At 36.5% G+C, this 23,831-nt stretch overlaps 1 protein-coding gene and 1 pseudogene across 6 annotated transcripts in view; both read right to left on the bottom strand.

The window, feature by feature from the left end:
* Positions 1 to 23,831, bottom strand: part of MEF2A (myocyte enhancer factor 2A) — a 172,365-nt gene that overhangs the window by 31,129 nt on the left and 117,405 nt on the right. For 2 of the 6 annotated variants that reach the window (XM_088024962.1, XM_028122781.2), the window contains exons 5-7: positions 5,704 to 5,853; positions 3,356 to 3,575; positions 2,539 to 2,598 (exon numbers count right to left, since the gene is read on the bottom strand). In XM_088024962.1, the coding sequence (XP_087881088.1) occupies positions 2,539 to 2,598; positions 3,356 to 3,575; positions 5,704 to 5,853 (430 nt within the window). Of the gene's footprint in view, positions 1 to 2,538; positions 2,599 to 3,355; positions 3,576 to 5,703; positions 5,854 to 5,918; positions 6,051 to 23,831 lie in introns of all 6 variants that reach the window. The other 4 variants (XM_028122784.2, XM_028122783.2, XM_088024963.1 and 1 more) reach the window with 3 other exon arrangements.
* Positions 20,669 to 21,988, bottom strand: LOC114223790 (small ribosomal subunit protein eS19-like; annotated as a pseudogene).

Here is a 23,831-nt window from a genome sequence, read left to right as displayed (position 1 = left end):
ATACTAAGAAACACGTTAAACCCATGTATGCTCTAAGTATTTCAGAGAAATAACTGCTTCCAGTGGGGTATCTGAATTAAGTGACATAAAAGGTCTATTCAGTTAAGTCTAAATTCTGTTAAAAAGCAGTTATAATACACACGCCATTTAGAATACAATCCAAACAAGTAAAGTTAAGTAGAATTACACGTAGTATAGGTAAATATGCATGTATGAGTATGAACCAATGAAGAATCAGGACATCCAATCTTGATGTGTTATGAGATGTTGAGGTGTGTACCCTAAGAAGCAGGATTTATCTCTGTGTATACATAATAATGGAAACAGACTTTTAAACAACTCACTCAAGGGGTACCTGAGTGGCTCAGTCGGTTAAGCGTCTGCCTCTGGGTCAGGTTGTGATCTCAGGGTCCTGGGATCGAGCCCCATGTCCGGCTCCCCACTAAGCAGGTCAGCGGGGAGGCTCCTTCTCTCTCTCCCTCCCCCCGACTCATGCTCTCTCTCTCAATAAATAAAATCTTTAAGCACTTAAAATATTTTAATACTTACTTGAATTTTAAGTTTTAATAGAAACTGATGTTCACTAATCATGATTATTAACACTATTAACACTAAACACATTAAAGTAGTTGCCTATGATGGGGGGTTGAGGAAGGGCATGGGAATGGAAGAGCAAGGTATAAAAAGGATTAATGCACAGCATACTGAGATGCTTTATATAAACCAATGATGATGATGATGTGCCATGATCTGGGGAGTGTGATTATGCAGCCCTCTAAACATGAGGGTCACGATAGGGAGAGGAGGCTTATAAAAAAAAAAAAAAAAAAGAATGAAAAAAAAAGGAACAGGGTTATATGCAGAAGGTCAAATTAGAATGATGACAAAGTCTGAGTTTCAAATTACCAAAGGGAACACAGAAAAACCAAGCAGCAGAGACAAAGTCTAGATTTACAGTTGCATGGCAGATAAGAAAAAAACAGTAAGGTATGGAAAGTACAAGAAAAAAAAAATGAGAATTGAAACACTTGTTTGACAGGAGGAAGAACCATGTTCACGACATGCCAGAAGGAGGAAAAAAAGTAAAGGCAAGGGGAAAATACATTAGAAATCTTCAAAGAGTTAAACTCCATGAAATAAAACTAATTTTGGAAACAAACCAAGAGTTAGTTACAATTAACATAAAATGAAATAGAAATTTTTGCTTCTAGTCTTAACTAGGCTAGGAAGCAGAAGGCCAAGTAAGATGGACAGTACTGGGGGAGTAAAAACATATGGGAAAATTTAACACAAAAAGAGTATGTATATGGGCATGCAGATAACTAAAATGGAGTTGAAATAAACTATAAATATTTGGAAATACACATACAAGTATAGCAGCCTACTGTATAACTGTTAAGACAGTTACGAATTTTCCACAATTAATTATGTTAAAAAGGATCCTACAATGGATCTCATAAAATTAATTCCATTCAAAGAGCAATTAATACGTGGCAGACATAATTAGGCATTTATCCTACTTTAGGTCACTATATTTTAAAACTTGTCTCAGCAATATCTGTTTCTTTCTCATCATCTTAAATTAAGTTATTCAATCATCTTTACAATTTTCTTGAGGCAGAAGCTCCTCACATTTTTATAGAATGAATGGGCTGAATACATGCAATTGTGAATTTTTCCTAGAAGTGATCTGTGTTCCAAAGTCTCCAGGAACACACAATATCTAAAATCAGGGAGGAAATTCCTGCCCTTGTTTTCAGATACAATGATGACAACTGTATTTATCACAGATTAAGAGACCAAGACCACTTAATGTGATGATAATCCAAAGGAATACAGTTATTCTTATAACTCTTTGACATACATGCCATATTTTTGTAATGTTCAGTTCATAATGTATCTTTGCCAGCACTTCAAGGTTGGGCAGACATATTTACAACATGTGTTTAAACTTGCTAGTCATCTTTGGAAAGGACCCCAAAGTAAAAAACAAAACAAAAACAAAACCAATTTGGCTATAACTGTGACAAAATGGGAATGTTTTACATGTGGCCACCAAAACAGATCCTCTGAAGACAAACTTCTCAACAAAATCTTTGTAGCTCTAGAAGTAGGCCCACCATTTCTTTGTATTGCAACCTCTCTAAAAACATTTCATACTATTATAAGATGTATCAGTCTGCTAACAATCTAACTTTGGTGAGAATAGATGATACAGAAAGCTTCCCCTTAAGAAACTGACTTGATGTAAAAACTGTATGAAGGCAATTTCATCTTTAGCAAAGAACAATATCTGCTATAAAGGAGGCACTCAAGGCCAAGGCATAAAGAACAGAGCAGGGCTGTTATTAAAAAATGTTAAGTACTAGTAAAAGTACCCCTCAGAAGAAAATTAAGACTACAAGGGGACATGTCTACTCTGGTCATATACCCATTTTTTTCTCTTCATTTGGTAAAAGGCCTTATTTGAGGGACAATATTCCTTTTATCTCAGATAGTATAGATGCCTACGAAGTAAAACAGGAGTAATTCACGCACCCACAGGGCTGCTCCCGGCTCCATTTGGCACTGTGAGGTCTGAAGTGCTCAACATCCCACCTAAAAATTTGAGAGAGAGAAAAGAGAGGGCAAAAAATGAACATGAATTGGTTCTCTTATCTGAATGAAGTAACCTGCACTCCTTTCCTAAAAAACAAAAATAAAAACTAGCCTAGACTGAATTTGGCATTACTGTGTAATATGATGTAGTTAAATGTGTATATAAAAGCTCACCTATCAAGCTCTGGATGCAAATGCCTTTCTGTATCAATATCAAATAGTACATATTAATAAGAATGGGGACAGTGCTAATGGAGTACTATTAAATCTAGGACTTAAAGGAGAGGAGACACTGCATTACAAAGAGTAAAGCCGTAAATGCACTGCACATTTCTGAATTCATGAACTCTAACTCCAAGCAGGTACATCTATTCTCTGTATTTCTGACATGAGTAACTCATACTCAAACTTTTAAATCAGGTACATCTATTCTCTGTTATTTCTGACATGAGTAACTCACACTCGAACTTTTAAATCTTTGCTCATGATATTCTAATTAAATCTTCTGCCTATCAAAGTATGGCTCTCCCATGATAAGGAAAGTTATAGACAGCAGATTCTGTATATCATTCCACTGTGCCCGAGAGGATATTAGAACGCCACAGTAAATCCTCAAAAATATTCTTTAAAATGGAGCCAATTATGTAGCAGTGACTCTTGCTCATCAAAGACAGAACATTAAAGGGTAGCAAAATAAGAAACTGCTTATGTTAACAATTCTTTTCCTTAAAGAACCAGAAGAGAGGCCACTACGTACCTGCACTGCCAGTACTTGGTGGTCTCTGAGGGACTCCAGGGGATACATTTCTGTGTAATGTGGCTTGAGGCGGAGACAGCATGCTTGAATCTGCTAATGTCGAGCTGGCAGCCAAAGATGGGGACACAAGTGAACTCCCTGGGTTACTGTAGGACAAAGCATTAGGGCTGGTCACAGGAACTGTGACAGACATTGAGAAGTTTTGAGGTGGCAAACCAGGCTGTAAATAAAGAACAAGAGAGAGAAAACTGTTAGTTTCATTTTCATCTATATTAAATGTAATAACTTATGAACTTTAATTTGATAAGGTAACTCCAGTTATTAGAAGTAGAGGATGGGGATAGTTTCTTACTAAATCAATTGGCAGATTTAAGTTGCTTTCTTTACAATTATATTTGAACATGATTATGTTGACATAACCTTTTCAATTTCCATTTTTATATATGAATACATATATACTACTATAATGTATAAATATATATATATTTCAAATATTCTTGGAGATGAAAATTAGATGTCAGAACCTGATTATTAGTGTTGTCAGATTTAGACATTACAAAATATACCATTGTTACCAAGTAAGCATAAAATTAGCACTCTTAATAATCCAAACCAGTTTAGTAACATTACATTTCTATTGAGAGATTACAAATATAACAAAAGGGGAAAAATATGTACACATATTATAAATATAATACACCAAATGTGGGACAATATAAGTAAGCCCTAGTTTGATTTAATTGACTGACATTCTTAATGGACAAAACTTAAAAAAAAAAAATCAAGTCATATATACACAACACAATGCAAAGAAACCATCTAAACAATAAAATTAACCACTGACAACCTATTTTTAAATTGTATGAAGATTAAATTACAATTATAAATGCTATCTTACTTCCCTCCTAAATATTCTATACCCCCTTAAAATAATATTTGCTATTTCTTCTTGTATTTCCTCCATAGACCACATATATTTAATTAACCATGAAAATAACAGTTCTCTTTATAACAGCTCCATTATAGAGAAAGAAAAAAGCTTTCCTCTCCCCATATTTTAAAACAGTGATTGCAAAGAGCAGTAACACTGCTAATTCAAAGTTGGAAGAATATAGTTTATGTACTCTATTCAATAGTTTATTTCAGAAAGAAAATTATTCATTAGCTGATATAAAACAATGGATATATAAAATTTTTTTCAAAGGTAAAGCAATTTTATTTACACAATATTTTGCAGCTTAACATTTACTACAAAGTCACCAACATCCATGTGAGGTCAGAAGGGATTTTATTTTGTTTGCTATTGTGTTTTTTAAAGAATTGTAAAGGTATTAGCACAGAAATACTTCCTTAAATCTATATTTTTCATGAGCTTCTTATAGTAAAGTACTCCTTTGGAGAGATAATCCATGAAGCATACTTCAAGGCATAGTTTTTAAGAGAATTAACTCCGACAATGAGATAAATATCAGCAGTGGAACCAATTTGTTCCATGAAGCCTACAATACAGATACAGCTATTAGAAAATCAGATCCAGAATAGCTGTTTTAAGCAGCTCTTGCCAATGAGCTTCCCGTGAGAACTCTTTGAAGAACTATCAAAGAAGCATGAACTCAAAAAAGTACTGGTTTTCATGACGGTTAGATGTATGAGCATAAGAAAATTTTAAACCAACTATTTGTTTTACAACCAGTTTAAGAACACTGCGTCCTTAAATTAGTATCAAGCCAAGGCTCTCTTCCTCAATACCTACAGTAAAAGAAAAGAAAAGGAGTTTGGAGGTATTTTGCCAAATAGTTTTGGGACATTTACAAAGAACAAAGAGTAAGCTACTACTATTACAGCAACTATACAAAATAATTAAAAATAATTCTGAAATACCAAATTTTCTAATAAATCTAACCATTTTATATTTTATAGTCTCACGATCTGTTTACGTACATGTAAATTTTTTAAAAGTCATGAGAGGGAAAGGGAAATCTTATATGCACCCTATATATTTACAATCATGGAAATTTAGAGCTAGAAGGGACCTTAAAAATTATGTAAGCCAACTCATTCACTTTACAGATGAAAAAATTGGAATCCAGGAGGGGTTTATGCGCCCTATCCAAAGGTACAGGAGATCTTAGATTAGGATGTTTTCTCTTCACTTCCACGTTAAAGACACTGAACATGTATTATTATAAGACTGCAACAAATTTATTTTGAAGTTCTATAAAACAACAACAACAACAAAAAAACTAATGAAATTTTTTCCCCTTCTACTTATTGGTATCATCACCCACTGTGAAAATAAACAAGTGTAGCCAATCTCTTCATGCACAAGATAAAAGCACAAACCATACTTTAGTACTCACTGCGATTTTATGATTCCGCATCATATTATCAAATTCCTCATTAATTTTTTTATATTTTTCTTCTGTATGTGGAGTTAGCACATAGGAAGTATCAGGGTCTGGGCTGTCGCACCCTCTGTGTTCCTTCTTGTTCAGAGCCTATATAATGAAGTTAACAAAAAGGATCAACAAATAAAAAGTAGAGGTAAAGTAAAAGTACTTACAGGGCCTCGTTTGAAAATAAAATCACTATCTTCATTTAGTTTGCTGAATCTGTCCTCCGAGAGTGGACTGTGCTCAAAGTAATCGTCAGCATCAGGGCTCTCACAACCATTAAGGCCTTTCTTTCTTAAAGTCTGAAATACAATTGGAAAATTCACACACAAATGATACTAACTTGCCATGAGTTTTTTTGTAAAATTTCTTAAGAGAGCACAGACTGAATGAATTATTACAAGAGCCACTGAAATGGTTTTAAATGATCACAAATGTACTCTAATCTTCCAAATGAGGTAAACCTTAGATATAAGCAAAATTAATGCTCCCATTGTACATTAAGAAAAAAAGGAATGTTTACTTGTTTGGATTCTTTCTTCCCAAACTTCCTAGAGAATACTAAATTACTCACGGCTCTGACAGTTACAACCTGAATCTGATAACATCCCGATCAACATATCTGATAGGGCCAATGAGTGTGCGAACTGACATAGAAATGTATCAAAATGAGGCTTTGAGAAGCTATCATAGTACATTTACAAAATGAACATTTCAGCAACTTCATCTACTGAAACTGCTTTCTGCCTGAGTTTATCCTAGCCACCAGAAAGAATTAGCATCGTATCTCAATAACTGCATTCCTAATTTGTTCTTAAATACTATCATTTTCCTACATAACTCTGAAGCATAAAAACTCAAAATACTTATTTACATAGGACAGTAATGACTCTTTCCTATGTAGAATATACATATTATTAGTGACTTTATTAGTGACACTGAACATGTATTATAAGATTGCAACAAATTATTCTGAAGTTCTATAAACCAAAAAAAAAAACTAATGAAATTTTTCCTTCTACTTATTTTTATTTTTAAAATTTGTAATAAAATGGTATTCAGCATGTATCTTTTCCCCCTTTGCTAGCTCTTTCTATAGAGCTCCTTCATGGGTTGATCTAATCCACTGAACTGACTTTCTGGAAAACTTTCTTGAGTGTCATCAAAGTATCTCCTAGACCGTCTCTTCACCTTTTTTTTCTTCTTACTTTGAGGTAAAAATATAATGAACAGTTGGCTGATTTTTAATTTTTTCATTAAAATCACCATGAAATGACTTGTCCAATATTTAAAAGAGTAACTTTAAAACCAGGGGCTTGACAATTCTGTGGAATATTATTTCCAGAATGTCTAAATTTTTAAAAACCCTGATGAGTCTTTTTGTAAAGTAGAATTATAGAGTTCAACAGTTTAAATAGCTTTGAGACTTGTTGATTTTCCAGCCAACCACTGAGAAGTTCTAGGAAGTTAAAATCTTCCCAGTAAACTGACAAAGTTTAATTGGGAAACAAAGTTTGATCAATAGATTAGTATTACATAAGTTTGTTAATAAATGGTTATTTAATTTAGATTTAAGATATACTTTTAAGTAATTGATAATAATCCTGGTATCCTTTAAAATATGATTTACAATAATTATGAATGCTTATTTTATACCTTTTATTCCTTGAAAGAATATAAACACACAATAGGTTAAGATTTGAGAATTTTTTTAGTTTCTCTGAAGTCAAATTATTTTAAAATCACTTTAGTCAATTTGATTTTTTCGTGCTTACAGAATCTTAAGAAATCCTAAGTGCAGATATGTTAACTTCTCAAATTACTTAGCACACACTAGGATCCCACATACAATACCTGAAACCTCCACCATAGCACAATCACTAAACATAAGCATAGAGCAAACACTACATGTACCTCCCCAACATTGGCCCCATGGCCCTACGTTCTATGGATCTAACTAATCCCATGAACTTTTATGTGTACTTAGCCATAAAAGGTCCTGTTATTTAGAACTAAGGGATGGAGACATGTATTCTCCCCCGTTCACAGTAGCAAGTTCTGCTTGCCAAAGCTCTGAAAGTTGCTATCAGCAATGAAGATGTTAACACTCAGAATATTGGAACACAATGAACTCTTATAACCTAAACAGCCCTAGAAACAAAACAAATATAGTTACGTGCCTACACAAAGATTTCATCATGAACTTGACTTATTCTAGCCTGAAGTCTCTAGATATTTTCCCATCATATTCATGTATCTTAAGACTAGGAAATTCACAGTTGTGCTCTTCACTAACAGCAACCACCAAGTATGTGCCTCTTTGAAGTCCTTTTAAATTACTGAAGAAAAAGAATATGGCCTTTTTAAGTAATTACACAAAATTTTTATTCTACAACAATAGGGTTAACCCTACTTGTACTCATGAGGAAGAATAATGCTCTGGTATCTCCAGCTCTGCAAGCCTTCACTTCAGATGGGGTTCCTGTCATTGTGAGGGAATTTAAGAGGCTCTATCAGCTCTGGAGATAAAAGGCTCATGTACCTCTACTGGATATCCAACTTGTGTCTTATCACCAGAACACGAAGAGTTGTTGTGAGGACCAACTACCATAAAAAGACTTTTTCTGTCATCTTTATCATTACCACATAGCTTAATAGTAAAAGTTTCTCCTGTGTCACAGGTACTAACAAATGGAATGCTGTAATCTATTAACAAGGCTAGGTGAGGCATATAAGAAACAGGCTAGCTTCAGTTTTTTTCACATGCTTCAAGTTACCCACAATAAAAACACTTGCTCAATGAAGAAAACACAATCTGAAAGGCTACCATTTTGAGGAATCTGCTTTTAAGTGCATTCATTAAGGGTACTAGCACGGTGCACAGTCTATGGCTATTACCCATGATTATAATGTTCCATTCTGAAGTAAACGGTACTTCAAAAGTACTTTACTCTTGTACATGCAATTGACAGTTTTCAGTGACATTATGGTAAACTTAAGGGGAAAATTCAATTGTGCCAAAACACTTTCAGTTTCAGGGGTATGTATCATGTAAGTTGATTGAAGTTGCTTTTCTTAAATAATTAAGTTATTAATTTAAGCTAACTTGATACAGTCTGTTCTATGTTCTTTTGTACCAGTGTTCCAAACACGTTTAATGATTCCAACTTCAAAGATTAGTTAAATGAAATCCTAAAATGAATGCAGCCACAATTCTCATCAGTGCATTTCTATAAAAGACAGAAATTTTATTTTTGGAGGGTCACCTAAGCACCCTTAAAAAAGAAACATTTCTACTTCTCACAATAAAGTTAAACTGTATTATGATTTTAATGGCTCTTCTTTTTATATTTGGGGCCAATTCGGTCAGGTACTTTCTGCATACCTTAATCTACGGTATAAAATAGAGGTTTTAGTCTTTTTTCCCTAAGAATATCCAAGTCTTTTATACAATAAACTTAAAAAGCAAACATATTTCAAAATGGATTGTGAATTAAAGGTGGCCAATTTTATTTTTTTAATATGTATTTTAATTACCATATAATGTATTATTTGTTTCAGGGGTACAGGTCTGTGATTCATCAGTCTTACACAATTCATAGCACTCACCATAGCACATACCCTCCCCAATGTCCATTACCCAGCCTAAAGGTGGCCAATTTTAAATAGTTTAGCTTACATGCTCTTATCAGCAAAAAATAATGTATTTAAACTTTTAGATATGCTTATTCTCCATGGAAATTATATATACACACATATATACAAATATATATAAACAAATACATATATATATAATCACACATATGTTACCATAACCTTGTTTTTTAATAAAGAAATCTAGTATTCATATTTTTCACTGTAAATACGTTTAAATATTTAAACTACACAAAGTCTGAAATAAGAACTGATAAAAATCCCAGGGGGTGGCATTTTCTGGAATTTTGAGATATGCTACAAAGTTTTAAACTCAGAAGTCTATACTGTCCACACCTGACAAGATTGTGTTTTTACTGCCTACGAAGAACTGAAATGTTCTTTAATGTATGCTCAATCTTATAACTGTCAAATTCCATTCCAAACAAATAGAATCACAATACTTAGAAGCAAAACTATGGAATTAAAAGTACTCAAAAGGTATATATGCATGTTTTTTTAAATGCACAAGAAGCTAATTAATCAATCTATAATATCATCACCCACCTTAAATCTCATTTCTGTCAAGCAATGAGCAGTAAATGCTCCATAAATACTGCATGAATGGATAATCAGATCTAGCACAAGACAGGACTACTTGTAAAATAAAGGAATAACATGTTTTAAGTTCCAAGGAACTTAAACTAAATAGAATTTTTTTATATAAGGAAAGTTCTCCTTTTCCTCATTTTTAATAATCATTGCTAATTTTGAAAGATACTTCGTATTCTTCCTAGACACTTTGAAAATGCATAAAAACACTTAATTTTTTTAAACTGAAAAATTCAGAGAAAAGGGCGTCAAAATTTATTAAACTCAACAATTATGAAATGAATACTAGTAATTCTAACCAAGTCAAAACAGACTAGAACCAGAACCTATAGATCTCCCTCAATCACACAACTCTCTCTTCTCCCCTCTCCAGGAAATACTATCCTACCTCTGTGATGACAAAACTTTCTGGATTTTCTTTATAGGTTTAATACATATATACATATCTCTAAATATATTATTTGGTTTACTTTTAAATATTATGTGAATGGAATATACACAATGTGTTATTTTGTCTTATCTCTTTTATACATTATATAAGATTCATCCTTAGGGTTGCATACAGTTCATTTGTTCATTTTCACTTAATATTGTACTACATTGTATAGGGGAAAAAACTTTATTTATTGTACTGCAGATAGACATTGCTTCAATTTTTTGGCCATTATTAAAATGAAAATGGTGCTATCCACATTTTTGCAGACACAGACTACTCCGTATCTGCACATGCTTCTCTAAGGTATATTTTTGGGAATAGAATTGCTAAGTTCAAAAAACATGTGGATCTTATCTGTCTTATATGAGATAATGTCAAACCATTTTTTTTAAAGTACAGTTGACCTTTGAACAACACAGGTTTAAACTGTGCAGACCTACCCAGATTTTTTTTCAATAAATATAGTATTATACTATAAATGTATTTTTTCTTCCTTATGATTTTCTTAATAACATTTTCTCTTCTTCAGTTGACTTTAATGTCAGGATACAGTATATAATACATATAACATATAAAATGTGTGTTGTTTATATTATTGGTAAAGCTTCTGGTCAGCAGCTAAGTTTCGAGGGAGTCAAAAGTCAAACATGGATTTTCAACTGCACAGGGTGCTGTTTTCCCAACTGTGGAGTTGTTCAAGGGTCAACTATAATTGCACTGAAGTACATTTCTACCTGCAATGAGGAGTTGATTTGCATTCCTCTGATTAAGGAAATGAAGCACATTTCATACCTACTGTCTGTCTGAATTTTCTTCTAAGTGCCTGTCCAAGTTTTCTATTGACTTGTTCAACTTTCTTATTGCTTTATTGTCATTTTTTAAATTTGAAATCAACATAAGTCCTTTGTTAATTTTATGCATTATAAAAATATTTTTTCATTCTGTGGCTTTAAAAAAAGAACACTTGCCTTCATAAAAACAGGTTCTTAATTTTAACAAAGTCAAATTTACCATTTTTTTCCTTTATAGTTTTTATGTCTTCTTTAAGAAATCCTTCCCTACCTCAAAATCATGAAGATAGTCTCCTATATCATCTAAAAAGCTTTCAATTTTGCCTTTTGCATTTAAGTCTATAATCTTCCTGGAGATAGATTTTATGCAATATATGAGGTAGGTTCCCTTAATGGTTTTCTTATATATCCAATTGTCCCAGGACAATTAAAGAGTCTCTTCTTCCCATTTATGCACATGGTTCTGTTTCTGAGCTATTACTCCACTGCTATGTTTGGCAATTGGTATTTGTGCCATTGTCATAGTATCTTCATTACTACAGCTTTAAAATTAGTTGCAATATATTGTAAAGCAAACCCTCTCACACTATTACTCTTCAGGGTGTCTTCTTTTCCCCCTCAATTTCCTTTTATTCAGAATCAGTTGTTGAATTCTTAAAAAAGACAAAAAAATCCTTGGGATTTTGACTGGCAATTGCCTCTATAAAGATTATTTTTTTGTAGCACAGATGTATAAATATTAGGCGTTCCATTCCACGATGGGATAATTCTGTTAAATCAACCCTGCATTCCTGAGAGCAATCCAACTTAGTCATGATGTACTGTCCCTTTTATATACTGCTGAATTTAATTTCTGTATTAGTTAGCATAAATAACATGAGATGCTTTAACAAACAAAAATTGCAGGGGTTTAACCCAATGAAGTTTCTTACTCCTACAAAGCCACATGAGGATGTTTGTTATCTCAGAGAGACTTGCATGAGATTATTCAGAGCCCAGATTAACTTATCTTGTGCTTCCACACACAAGACCTCAAGAGTTCCCATCTGGATTCTCTGTACCTGGCTAGCAAACAGGGAAGAGAGAGTACGAGGATCATGTGGGAAGTATTTCACAGATCAGGTCTGGAAGCAGCATGTGTCACTTCTACTCAAATTCCATTGGCCAATTTAGTCTCAAGGGCCACTCCCAAAGGGAGGCTGACAGAATCTATATGCGTGCCCAAGCAGTACAGAAAATGGATCAAAGTGAAAATAAGTGTCTCCACTAAAAAAGATGTGAACTCAAAGAAGTGAACTAGTATTTTGTTTAGGAGTTTTGCATTTATGTTCAGTGAGGCTGACTTCTGATCCTTCTTAGAACTCTCCTTGCTGGTTTTGCTATCAAGGTTAGGCTACCTCATATAATGGTAGAAAAGAGTGTTCCTTCTTTTTCTATTCTCTGAAAGAGTTTAGAAATATTGGCATTATTTCTTCCTTAAAAATCTATTAGTTCTTGCTTATGAAGCCATCTGGATTTGGAGTTCTCTGTGGTAGACTTGACATAAGACTATTCTCTATAGTTTCATGATTCCATTTTATTAAATTGTATTTTTCGGAAAATTTGTCCACTGAGTCAAAACTTTTGAGGCACAACAGGATCCTGAGATTTTATGTGTACAAAAAAGTATATTAAGATAGCTGATGAAAAAAAAAATTAAATGGTATCTTTGTAACCTAGTTCACCTCCTACCTTTACAGAGGAGAATATGAAGCCTAGGAGAGACCCAAGTACTATCCCTTCATCCCTACCACATCACACAGACCTTCTGATATCCAGTTTAGTGCCCTTTTCACTACACTGTTCTACTTCAGCTGGTTCAACGGACTGCATTAATCAGTCAACAAATGGAAGGAAGAATGCAGAGAGGCTTGTGATCAGGAACCATTTCAACCTTGGGAAAACCACACATTTCTTTTGCAGGTAGTTGTAGGCATTGCCTTCAGGCTCCTTCTCCAGATCCTCCATAATCTTATTCCTATCTTCCTCAGTAAGAAGTGTGTGGTGTTCAAGCTATGGCTTCTTTGAATTTTAAGGCGTTATCCAATTCTATATTACTCCTAGGTTTGATTGCAAAGATCCTAGCAAATGGCAATGATACTTCTGCCCTCAACCCGGAGCAAAACCAACAGTTTTAGGGGGCCCTTAACTCACAGAAACTAGATATTGGGCAACCGAGTAGCCTCAGCTTACCAAGAGGGATAATGTAATTCTTTTGTAAATCTTCACACCTAAGTATTTTTGATGAACTTGATTCTCGGTGCACTGTGAAGTCAGGAAAGTGTATCTTCAAAAGTCTTGGCTCTTGGTTTTCATCATCCTTTCTTACTGTGTGTTTTAATTGTACAAATGACTGAATTTTTGCCTTCCTTTTTTCCAACAAAACTTACTGAGAGCTCCTACTAGGTTCTGATGTTCACTGATGAAATAGACATGGGTCACTATCCACATGAAGCTTGTGAAGGTCATTTTATCTTCCCATGAAGACTGCTTTCTTACGATGAAAGTCTGACTTGGGTTTTGGACCCCTTCTTCAAAAGTCTGAGGTGGCTTAGTTGCAAAACTGATATACAGGTTGAAGTGGGGAGGAGCAAGATGGCGGAGGAGTAGAAGACTTGGATTTCGTCTGGTCTCAGGAATTCAGCTGGATAGGGATCAAACCATTCTGAACACCTACGAACTCAACAGGAGATGGAAGAAAAGAACAGCAACAACCCCGAATAGAAAAGCGACCGCCTTCCGGAAGGCAGGACGTGTAGAGAAGTGAATCGAAGGGGATATTTGGGAGGAGAGAGGGCGGGGGAAGGAGCCTCCCTCGGCCACTCCTCGCACGTGATAGAGCAGCAGAGCACAAAATCGGAACTTTAAGAAGTCTGCTCGGCTGAGGGACATCGCTCCAGTGGCTAAGCGGGGGGTGGAACCCTCACTGGGACAGTGTGGTCTCAGAACCCTCGGGGTCACAGAAACACCGGGGGTGCCCGAGTGAGGCAGAGCTCCCAGGTATCGGAGCGAGGAAGCCAGCGGCAGACGAAGAGCCGAGGAGCACAGTCTCAGCTCAGGGTTGCCATAAACCGTGATCAGCAGCACAGTCGGGCTACTACTCTTCCAGCAGGGACCCAACAAGCGGCAGATCTGGGGAAACTCCCCTTCCTCCCCAGGGAGGAGTGGCACAGGAGCGCACCGGAGGGATCTGCTGGGTTTGAAGACTCCACACGGGGTTGGGTGCCAGAGATAAAAATGCTCAGTCACAGGCGGGTGAGCATGGAGTGTGGCCAGAGACCAGGGAGACGGGAGTGACTGACTGCTTTTCTCTGGGGGCGCACTGAGGAGCGGTGCCCCGACTTCTCGGCTCCTCCGGGGCGGAGACTGGGAGGCCGCCATTTTCACTCTCGTCCTCCAAAGCTGTACGGAAAGCTTGCAAGGAACAAAAGCTCCCGAGAGCAAACCCAAGCGGACTACTTAGCCCAGAGAGGTAAGGGCGGGGCAATTCTGCCTCCGGCAAACACATTTGGGAACCACAGCAACAGGCCTCTCCCACAGATCAGCAAGAATAGCCAGCCAAGACCAAGTTTACGGATCAATGAGAACGGCAGAACTCCAGGACTAGGGGAATACTGCACGGAGAATTCATGGCTTTTGACCCATGATTCTTTAGTCTTTCAAAGTTAATTTTTTTAACTTTTTTTCTTTTTCCCCTTTTCAACCAACATCTTATCAATCCTTTTAAAAAAATCTTTCTTTTTCACTTTTAGAGTCATGTTCTATGCCTTCATAGTAGTTACCCATATTTTTGGTATATATAAGTTGTTCTCTCTTTAAAATTTTGGGATACAAGTTTCTTCTAACAGATCAAAATATACCCTAAAACTCTAGTGTACGGCTTTGTTCTAGTCTAGTGCCTGATCACATTCTCTCCTTTTCTTTTTTTTAATCCTCTTCTTTCTTTTTTCAACCAACTTATCAATTCCTTTTATAAAATCTTTTATAATTTTCATCTTTACAGTCATGTTCCATCCCTTCATCGTATTAACCCTTATTTTTGTACAAATATAAGTTTTTCTTTCTTTAAAACTTTGGGAGGCACTTTCTTCTAACAGACCAAAATATGCCCCAAATCTAGTGTGTGGCACTGATCTATGCACCAGCCAATCATACTTGATCAATTCTGTTTTGTTTTTATCTTTCTTTCCTTTTTTTATTCTTCTTTCTTTCTCTTTCTTTTCCCCTGGTTTCAGGTCTTTTCTGATTTGTTTAGTGTATATCTTCTGGGGACATTGTTACCCTGTTAGCATTTTGTTCTCTCATTCACCTATTCTCCTCTGGACAAAATGAAAAGACAGAAAAAATCACCTCAACAAAAAGAACAAGAGGCAGTACCGACTACCAGGGACCTAATCAATACAGACATTAGTAAGATGTTGGAACTAGAAGTCACAGTGAAGATTTTAAAGATACTAGCTGGACTTGAAAAAAGCATGGAAGTTATGAGAGAAACCCTTTCTGGAGAAATAAAAGAACTAAAATCTAATCAAGCTGAAATCAAAAAGGCTATTAATGAGGTGCAATAAAAAATGGGGGCGCTAACTGCTAGGATAAATGAGGCAGAAGAAAGAGTTAGTGATACAGAAGACCAAATGATGGAAAATAAAGAAGCTGAGAAAAAGAGATAAACAACTACTGGATCACGTGGGCAGAATTCGAGAGATAAATGATACCATTAGACGAAACAACATTAGAATAATTGGGATCCCAGAAGAAGAAAGAGAGGGGCAGAAGGTATACTGGAGCAAATTAGAGCAGAGAACTTCCCTAATTTGGGGAAGGAAACAGGCATCAAAATCCAGGAGGCACAGAGAACCCCTCTCAAAATCAATAAAATAAGTCAACACCCCGACATCTAATAATAAAACTTACGAATCTCAGAGACAAAGAGAAAATCCTGAAAGCAGCTTGGGAGAAGAGATATGTAACCTACAATGGTAGAAACATTCGATTGGCAACAGACCTATCCACAGAGACCTGGCAGGCCAGAAAGGCCTGGCATGATATCTTCAGAGCACTAAACAAGAAAAATATGCAGCAAGAATACCAGCTAGGCTGTCATTGAAAATAGAAGGAGAGAGAAAAAGCTTCCAGGACAAACAAAAACTAAAGGAATTTGCAAACACAAAACCAGCCCTACAAGAAATCTTGAAAGGGGTCCTCTAAGCAAAGAGAGAGCCTAAAAGCAGCATACACCAGAAAGGAACACAGACAATACACAGTAACAGTCACCTTACAGGCAATACAATGTCACTAAATTCATACCTTTCAATAGTTATCCTGAATGTAAATGGGCTAAATGCTCCAATCAAGACACAGGCTATCACATTGGATTAAAAAAACAAGACCCATCGATATGCTGTCTGCAAGAGACTCATTTTAGACCCAAAGACACCCCCAGATTGAAAGTGAGGGGGTGGAAAACCATTTACCATGCTAATGGACACCAAAAGAAAGCTGGGGTGGCAATCCTTATATCAGAAAAATTAGATTTTAAACCAAACACTGTAATAAGAGATGAGGAAGGACACTATATCCTACTTAAAGCATCTCTCCAACAAGAAGATCTAACAACTGTAAATATCTATGCCCCTAAAATGGGAGCAGCCAATTATATAAGGCAATTAATAACAAAAGCAAAGAAACACACTGACAACAATACAATAATAGTGGGGGACTTAACAGCCCACTGACTGAAATGGACAGATCATCTAAGCAAAAGATCAACAAGGAAATAAAGACTTTAAATGACACACTGGACCAAATGGACTTCAAAGATATATTCAGAACATTCCATCCCAAAGCAACAGAATACACATTCTTCTCTAGTGCCCATGGAACATTCTCCAGAATTGATCACATCCTAGGTCATAAATCAGGTCTCAACCAGTACCAAAAGACTGGGATCATTCCCTGCATATTTTCAGACCACAATGCTTTGAAACCAGAACTCAATCACAAGAGGAAAGTCGGAAGGAACTCAAATACATGGAGGCTAAAGAGCATCCTACTAAAGAATGAATGGGTCAACCAGGAAGGTAAACAGGAATTTAAAAAATTTATGGAAACAAATGAAAATGAAAACACAACTGTTCAAAATCTTTGGGATACAGCAATGGCAGTCCTAAGAGGAAAGTATATAGCAATACAAGTCTTTCTCAAGAAACAAGAAAGGTCTCCAATACACAACCTAACCCTACACCTAAAGGAGCTAGAGAAAGAACAGCAAATACAGCCGAAACCCAGCAGGAGAAGGGAAATAATAAAGATCAGAGCAGAAATCAATGAAATAGAAACCAAAAGAACAGCAGAACAGATCAACGAAACTAGGAGCTGGTTCTTTGAAAGAATTAACAAGATTGATAAACCCCTGGCCAGACTTATCAAAAAGAAAAGAGAAATGACCCAAATCAACAAAATCATGAAAGAAAGAGGAGAGATCACAACCAACACCAAAGAAATACAAACAATTATAAGAATATATTATGAGCAACTATATGCCAGCAAATTAGATAACCTGGAAGCAATGGATGCATTCCTAGAGATGTATCAGCTACCAAAACTGAACCAGTATGAAACAGAAAACCTGAACAGACCTATAACCACTAAGGAAATTGAAGCAGTCATCAGAAATCTCCCAACAAACAAAAGGCTAGGGCCAGATGGCTTCCCAGGGAAATTCTACCAAACATTTAAAGAAGAATTAATACCTATCCTTTTGAAACTGTTCCAAAAAATAGAAATGAAAGGAAAACTTCCAAACTCGTTTTATGAGGCCACCATTACCTTGATCCCCAAACCAAAGACCCCATCAAAAAGGAGAATTACAGACCAATATCCTTGATGAACATGGATGCAGAAATTCTCACCAAAATACTACCCAGTAGGATCCAACAGTACATTAAAAGGATTATTCACCATGACCAAGTGGGATTTATCCCTGGACTGCAAGGCTGGTTCAACATCCACAAATAAATCAATGTGATACATTAATAAAAGAAAGAACAAGAACCATATGATCCTCTCAGTAGATGCAGAAAAACCATTTGACAAAGTACAGCATCCTTTCTTGATCAAAACTCTTCAGAGTACAGGGATAGAGGGTACATACCTCAATATCATAAAAGCCATCAATGAAAAACCCACAGCGAACATCATTCTCAATGAGGAAAAACTGAGAGGTCAGGAACTTGGCAGGGATGTCCACTATCACCACTGCTAGTGAACACAGTATTAGAAGTCCTAGCCACAGCAATCAGACAACAAAAAGAAATCAAAGGCGTCTGAATCGGCAAAGAAGTCAAACTCTCACTCTTTGCAGATGATATGATACTGTATGTGGAAAACCCAAAAGACTCCACCCCAAAACTGCTAGAACTCATACAGGAATTCAGTAAAGTGGCAGGATATATAATCAATGCCCAGAAATCAGTGGCATTCCTATACACCAACAACAAGACAGAAGAGAGATAAAGTAAGGAGTCGATCCCATTTACAATTGCACCCAAAACCATAAGCTACCTAGGAATAAATCTAACCAAAGAGGCAAAGGATCTGTACTCAGAAAACTATAAAATACTCATGGAAGAAATTGAGGAAGACACAAAGAAATGGAAAAATGTTCCATGCTCATGGACTGGAAGAACAAATATTGTGAAGATGTCAATGCTACCTAGAGCAATCTACACATTCAATACAATCCCCATCAAAATACCATCCACTTTTTTCAAGAACTGGAACAAATAATCCTAAAATTTGTATGGAACTAGGAAAGACCCTGAATAGCCAGAGGAATGTTGAAAAAGAAAAGCAAAGCTGGCGGCATCACAATTCCAGACTTCCAGCTCTATTACAAAGCTGTCATCATCAAGACAGTATGGTACTGGCACAAAAACAGACACACAGATCAGTGGAACAGAATAGAGAGCCCAGAAATGGACCCTCAACTCTATGGTCAACTCATCTTCGACAAAGCAGGAAAGAATGTCCAGTGGAAAAAAGACAGTCTCTTCAACAAATGGTGTTGGGAAAATTGGACGGCCACATGCAGAAGAATGAAACTGGACCATTTCCTTACACTACACACAAAAACAGACTCCAAATGGTTGAAAGACCTAAATGTGAGACAGGAGTCCATCAGAATCCTAAAGGAGAACACAGGCAGCAACCTCTTCGACTTCAGCCGCAGCAACTTCTTCCTAGAAACATCGCCAAAGGCAAGGGAAGCAAGGGCAAAAGTGAACTATTGGGATTTCATCAAAATAAAAAGCTTTTGCATAGCAAAGGAAACAGTCAACAAAACCAAAAGACAACCGACAGAATGGGAGAAGATATTTGCAAATGACATATCAGATAAAGGCTAATATCCAAAATCTATAATGAACTTCTTAAAGTCCACACCCAAAGAACAAATAATGCAATCAAGAAATGGGCAGAAGACAGGAACAGACATCTTTTCAAAGAAGACATCCAAATGGCCAACAGACACATGAAAAAGTGCTCCACATCGCTCGGCATCAGGGAAATCCAAATCTAAACCTCCATGAGATACCACCTCACACCAGTCAGAATGGCTAAAACTAACAAGTCAGGAAACGACAGATGTTGGCGGGGATGTGGAGAAAGGGGAACCCTCCTACACTGTTGGTGGGAATGCAAGCTGGTGCAGCCACTCTGGAAAACAATATGGAGGTTCCTCAAAAAGTTGAGAATAGAGCTACCATACGATCCAGCAATTGCACTACTGGGTATTTACCACAAAGATACAAATGTAGGGATCTGAAGGGGCATGTGCACCCCGATGTTTATAGCAGCAATGTCCACAATAGCCAAACTGTGGAAAGAGCCAAGATGTCCATCGACAGATGAATGGATAAAGAAGATGTGGTATATATATATATATATATATATATATATATATATATATACCATGGAATATTATGCAGCCATCAAAAGGAATGAGATCTTCCCATTTGCAATGACGTGGATGGAACTGGAGGGTGTTACGCTGAGTGAAATAAGTCAATCAGAGAAAGACATGTATCATATGACCTCACTGATATGAGGAATTCTTAATCTCAGGAAACAAACTGAGGGTTGCTCCAGTGGGGGTGGGAGGGGTGGGGTGGCTGGGTGATAAGACACTGGGGAGGGTATGTGCTATGGTGAGAGCTGTGAATTGTGGAAGACTGTTCAATCACAGATCTGCACCTCTGAAACAAATAATACATTATATGTTAAAAAAAAAGATAGCAGGAGGGGAAGAATGAAGGGGGGGAAATCGGAGGGGGAGATGAACAATGAGAGACGGATGCACTCTGAAAAACAAACTGAGGGTTCTAGAGGAGAGGGGGTGGGAGGATGGGTTAGCTTGGTGATGGGTATTAAAGAAGGCACGTTCTCCATGGAGCACTGGGTGTTTTACGCAAACAATGAATCATGGAACACTACATCAAAAGCTAATGATGTATGGTGATTAGCATAATAATAATAAAAAAACAAAAACAAAACTGATACACGGTTGTTGTTGTTGTTGTTGTTTTTAAATGAACGAGCCAATTTATTAACCCAGCATCTGTTCTAATGCTTCTGGGTGGAAGCTGACACCTGTCTGGTGATTCCAGATTTTTCTGTCTCTGGTGTCAGTTTGCAGCCCCTATCTTGGTCCTTTTCCATTGTTCTCAGCCCCTGAGCCTTGGAAGATCTGTGGGTCACACTCCTGGAGCCTCTGTTTAAGTGGCTGGGCATGACCCCATTTCTCTGACATCCCCCATAGATCTTGGTTATGGAGCTGACCCCAGCAATGCCCTGTAGGTACAGGTGCTGTGCTGTGGAAGCAGCCCGTGTGCAGAACCAGTTCTCATCAGGAATGCCTGGGTGGCTCAGTCAGTTAAGCATCTGCCTTCGGCTCGGGTCATGATCCCGGGGTCCTGGGATCAAGTCCCACATCGGGCTCCTTGCTCAGCGGGGAGTCTGCTTCTCCCTCTGACTGACACTCCCCCTGCTTGTGCTCTCTCTCTGACAAATAAAATCTTAAAAAAAAAAAAAAAAACAGTTCTCATCACAAGGAGCAAGCAAGCTCTTTATGCTATAGTGTCCACCCATTTAGGGACTTTCAGCTCCTCAGACTTTTTCAGGAAGACTGCCAGAGCTCTGATGAACTCCTGCTAGTTCATGTCTTTTACAGTGACTCCAGCCATAATGTGGCCTCCACACTGCCAGCCAGGAGAAAGGGAGCAATGGGGTTTCCCAGGCACCTAAGTCAGGCATCCTGTCTTCATTCTTGAATATATTTTCTCTGGGTACAGAATTCTAAGTTGGATTCCAACTTCTATCTTCTCAACCCATTTAGGATATCATTTCATTGACTACAGATTTTCATTTGCTGCTATTTAGAGTCAGTACTCCTTTGAAGATTATCTCCTCTGTTTAAATTTTTCTGTCTTTTGTTTTCTGTAGTTTCACTGTGTCTTAAATCAATCCTGGAAAATTGTCATTATCTCTTCAAATTCTGCATCTGCCCCCATTCATATTCATCCTCTCTTCCCCTCCTTCTAGAATGCCAAGAAAAATTTAGGCTAGAATTTTCAACCAATCTTCCCTTTCCTCAATCTCTTGTATTTTACACCTTTTCATCTCTTTGTGCTGAGCCTCCAGATAACTTCAGTTCACAAATTCTTCAGCTATGTCAAATATACTTCCAACATGTTTACTAAGTTCTTTATTTTGGTTATTGTGTTTTTTTTTCATTGCTCTAAGTATTTCATTCAATTCCGCTGTATCACTTCTAATTTCCTGTTTCTTGCAGATACTTTCAAGCTTGTTTATTAAAAGAGAGTGAAACTGTTTATAATCTATGTATAATAATGAGTATCTGAAGCATTTAGAAGTCGGTTTCTATTTCTTCTGCATTTTGCTTATGGTGCCTTGTTTTCTTTTATGGTTGGTCATCTTTGTATGATGGACGCTCTCTGGTTTTAAAAGATTATTTGAAAGAGATTTTTTGATGCCTTGAAATAAGGTGCCTTTCTTCAAAAAGTGTATCAATTTGCCTCTTCCAGGTACCTGAGGCAAAAGTTTTCCTGTACTTCCTGTGTTAAATGACTTTGGACAATGAGTGATTCCACACAATGCTGGTACTTGTTTTACAACCTCTCAAAGACAGGTTCTCTTTCCTACTTTTCTTATTTTTCTCTTTCCCCCATCTGTTCAGTATAATAGATCTCTCCTTGCAATCTTTTGCAAGTAGGGAAAAGATTTTTTCCTCTTCCCAAGGTCCCAATTTGATATGGGAAGCAATCCATTAGACTCAGAAACCTACAAGTAATGAGTTGCTCTTTGCCTCTGGATTCATCAAAACCTGAAGCTCAATTTTCAACTGTTTTATCCCAGTGAGCAAATGACTCAGGGTAGCCAGAACTTTAAATACTTCTTTACCTCTTAGGTTCTTACCTTTTCTTAGATTTTGGTCTGGCATGTTCCTTAACAGCTCTTTAATGCTATAAGGAAGTTTCTGTACAATTTAGATAGTATTTTTAGTTGTCTTCAGCTGAAGAGTTGGTCCAGATAACCTGACCCAACATTACAGAAATTAAAAAAAAAAAATGTTGTTAGGAAAAAATTAATCAAATATTTTCTAATGACATCCACAAAGTTTTCTGATGTTGTATTTGCTTTTTCTTTAAGCTAAATGTGGAAAAGAATCTCACATTTTCCACAGAATTCCACTGTCAAGTTCTTCAAAAAGTTCAACACAGAGCTATCATACAACCTGGCAAACTCCACCCTTAGGTAGATAACTAAGAGAAATGAAAACATGTCCATACAAAAACTTGTACACAAATTTCATAGCCACATTTTTGTAACAATCAAAAAGTCGAAATAACCCAATGTCCATCAACTGATGAATGGATAAACAAAATGTGGTGTATCCATACAATGGCATATCATTTTGCCATGGAATAATATACTGATACATGCTACAATATGGATGAACCTTGAAAGTATTATGCTAAATGGAAGAAGCCAGACACAAAAGAGAATATTTATATGAAATATCCAGAACAGGCAAATCCATAGACACAGAAAAAAGGTTAGTGTTTGCCAGGATGAGGAGGTAAGGGGGAAATGACTGTTAATGGTTGATGAAAATGTTCTGGAATTAGTGTTCATAGTTGTACAAACTTTTGAATATATTAAAAATTGTATAATTTTAAATGGTGAATTAAAAGTTAATCTCAAGTATGTCTATAATACCCCTTGTGGTAGCCACCAGCTACACTATGTTGCCTCACTGAACATTCAATCCTTCCATTTCACATGATAGTGAAAGATACTGGGGGCAATGATTTATAAAGATACCAGGTAGTGTGAAAGCACTTCATGCAGGTTGCAGAAAACGCTGGAAATCTTTACCATGATTATGAATAATCACACTGGAATTCGTACCTATTGAGTCCTATATCCAGGTATATTAAGATTACCAGTGAACAGAACTATATGAAACAAAAGCCAACAGAATCTATGAAAAC

The sequence above is a fragment of the Eumetopias jubatus genome, unplaced genomic scaffold (genome assembly GCF_037043125.1).
Source record: "Eumetopias jubatus isolate StellerSeaLion01/CBP00866 unplaced genomic scaffold, mEumJub1_p1.0 scaffold_7, whole genome shotgun sequence".
Lineage (NCBI taxonomy): Eukaryota > Metazoa > Chordata > Mammalia > Carnivora > Otariidae > Eumetopias > Eumetopias jubatus.
This window is presented reverse-complemented; position numbering and strand designations above follow the sequence as displayed.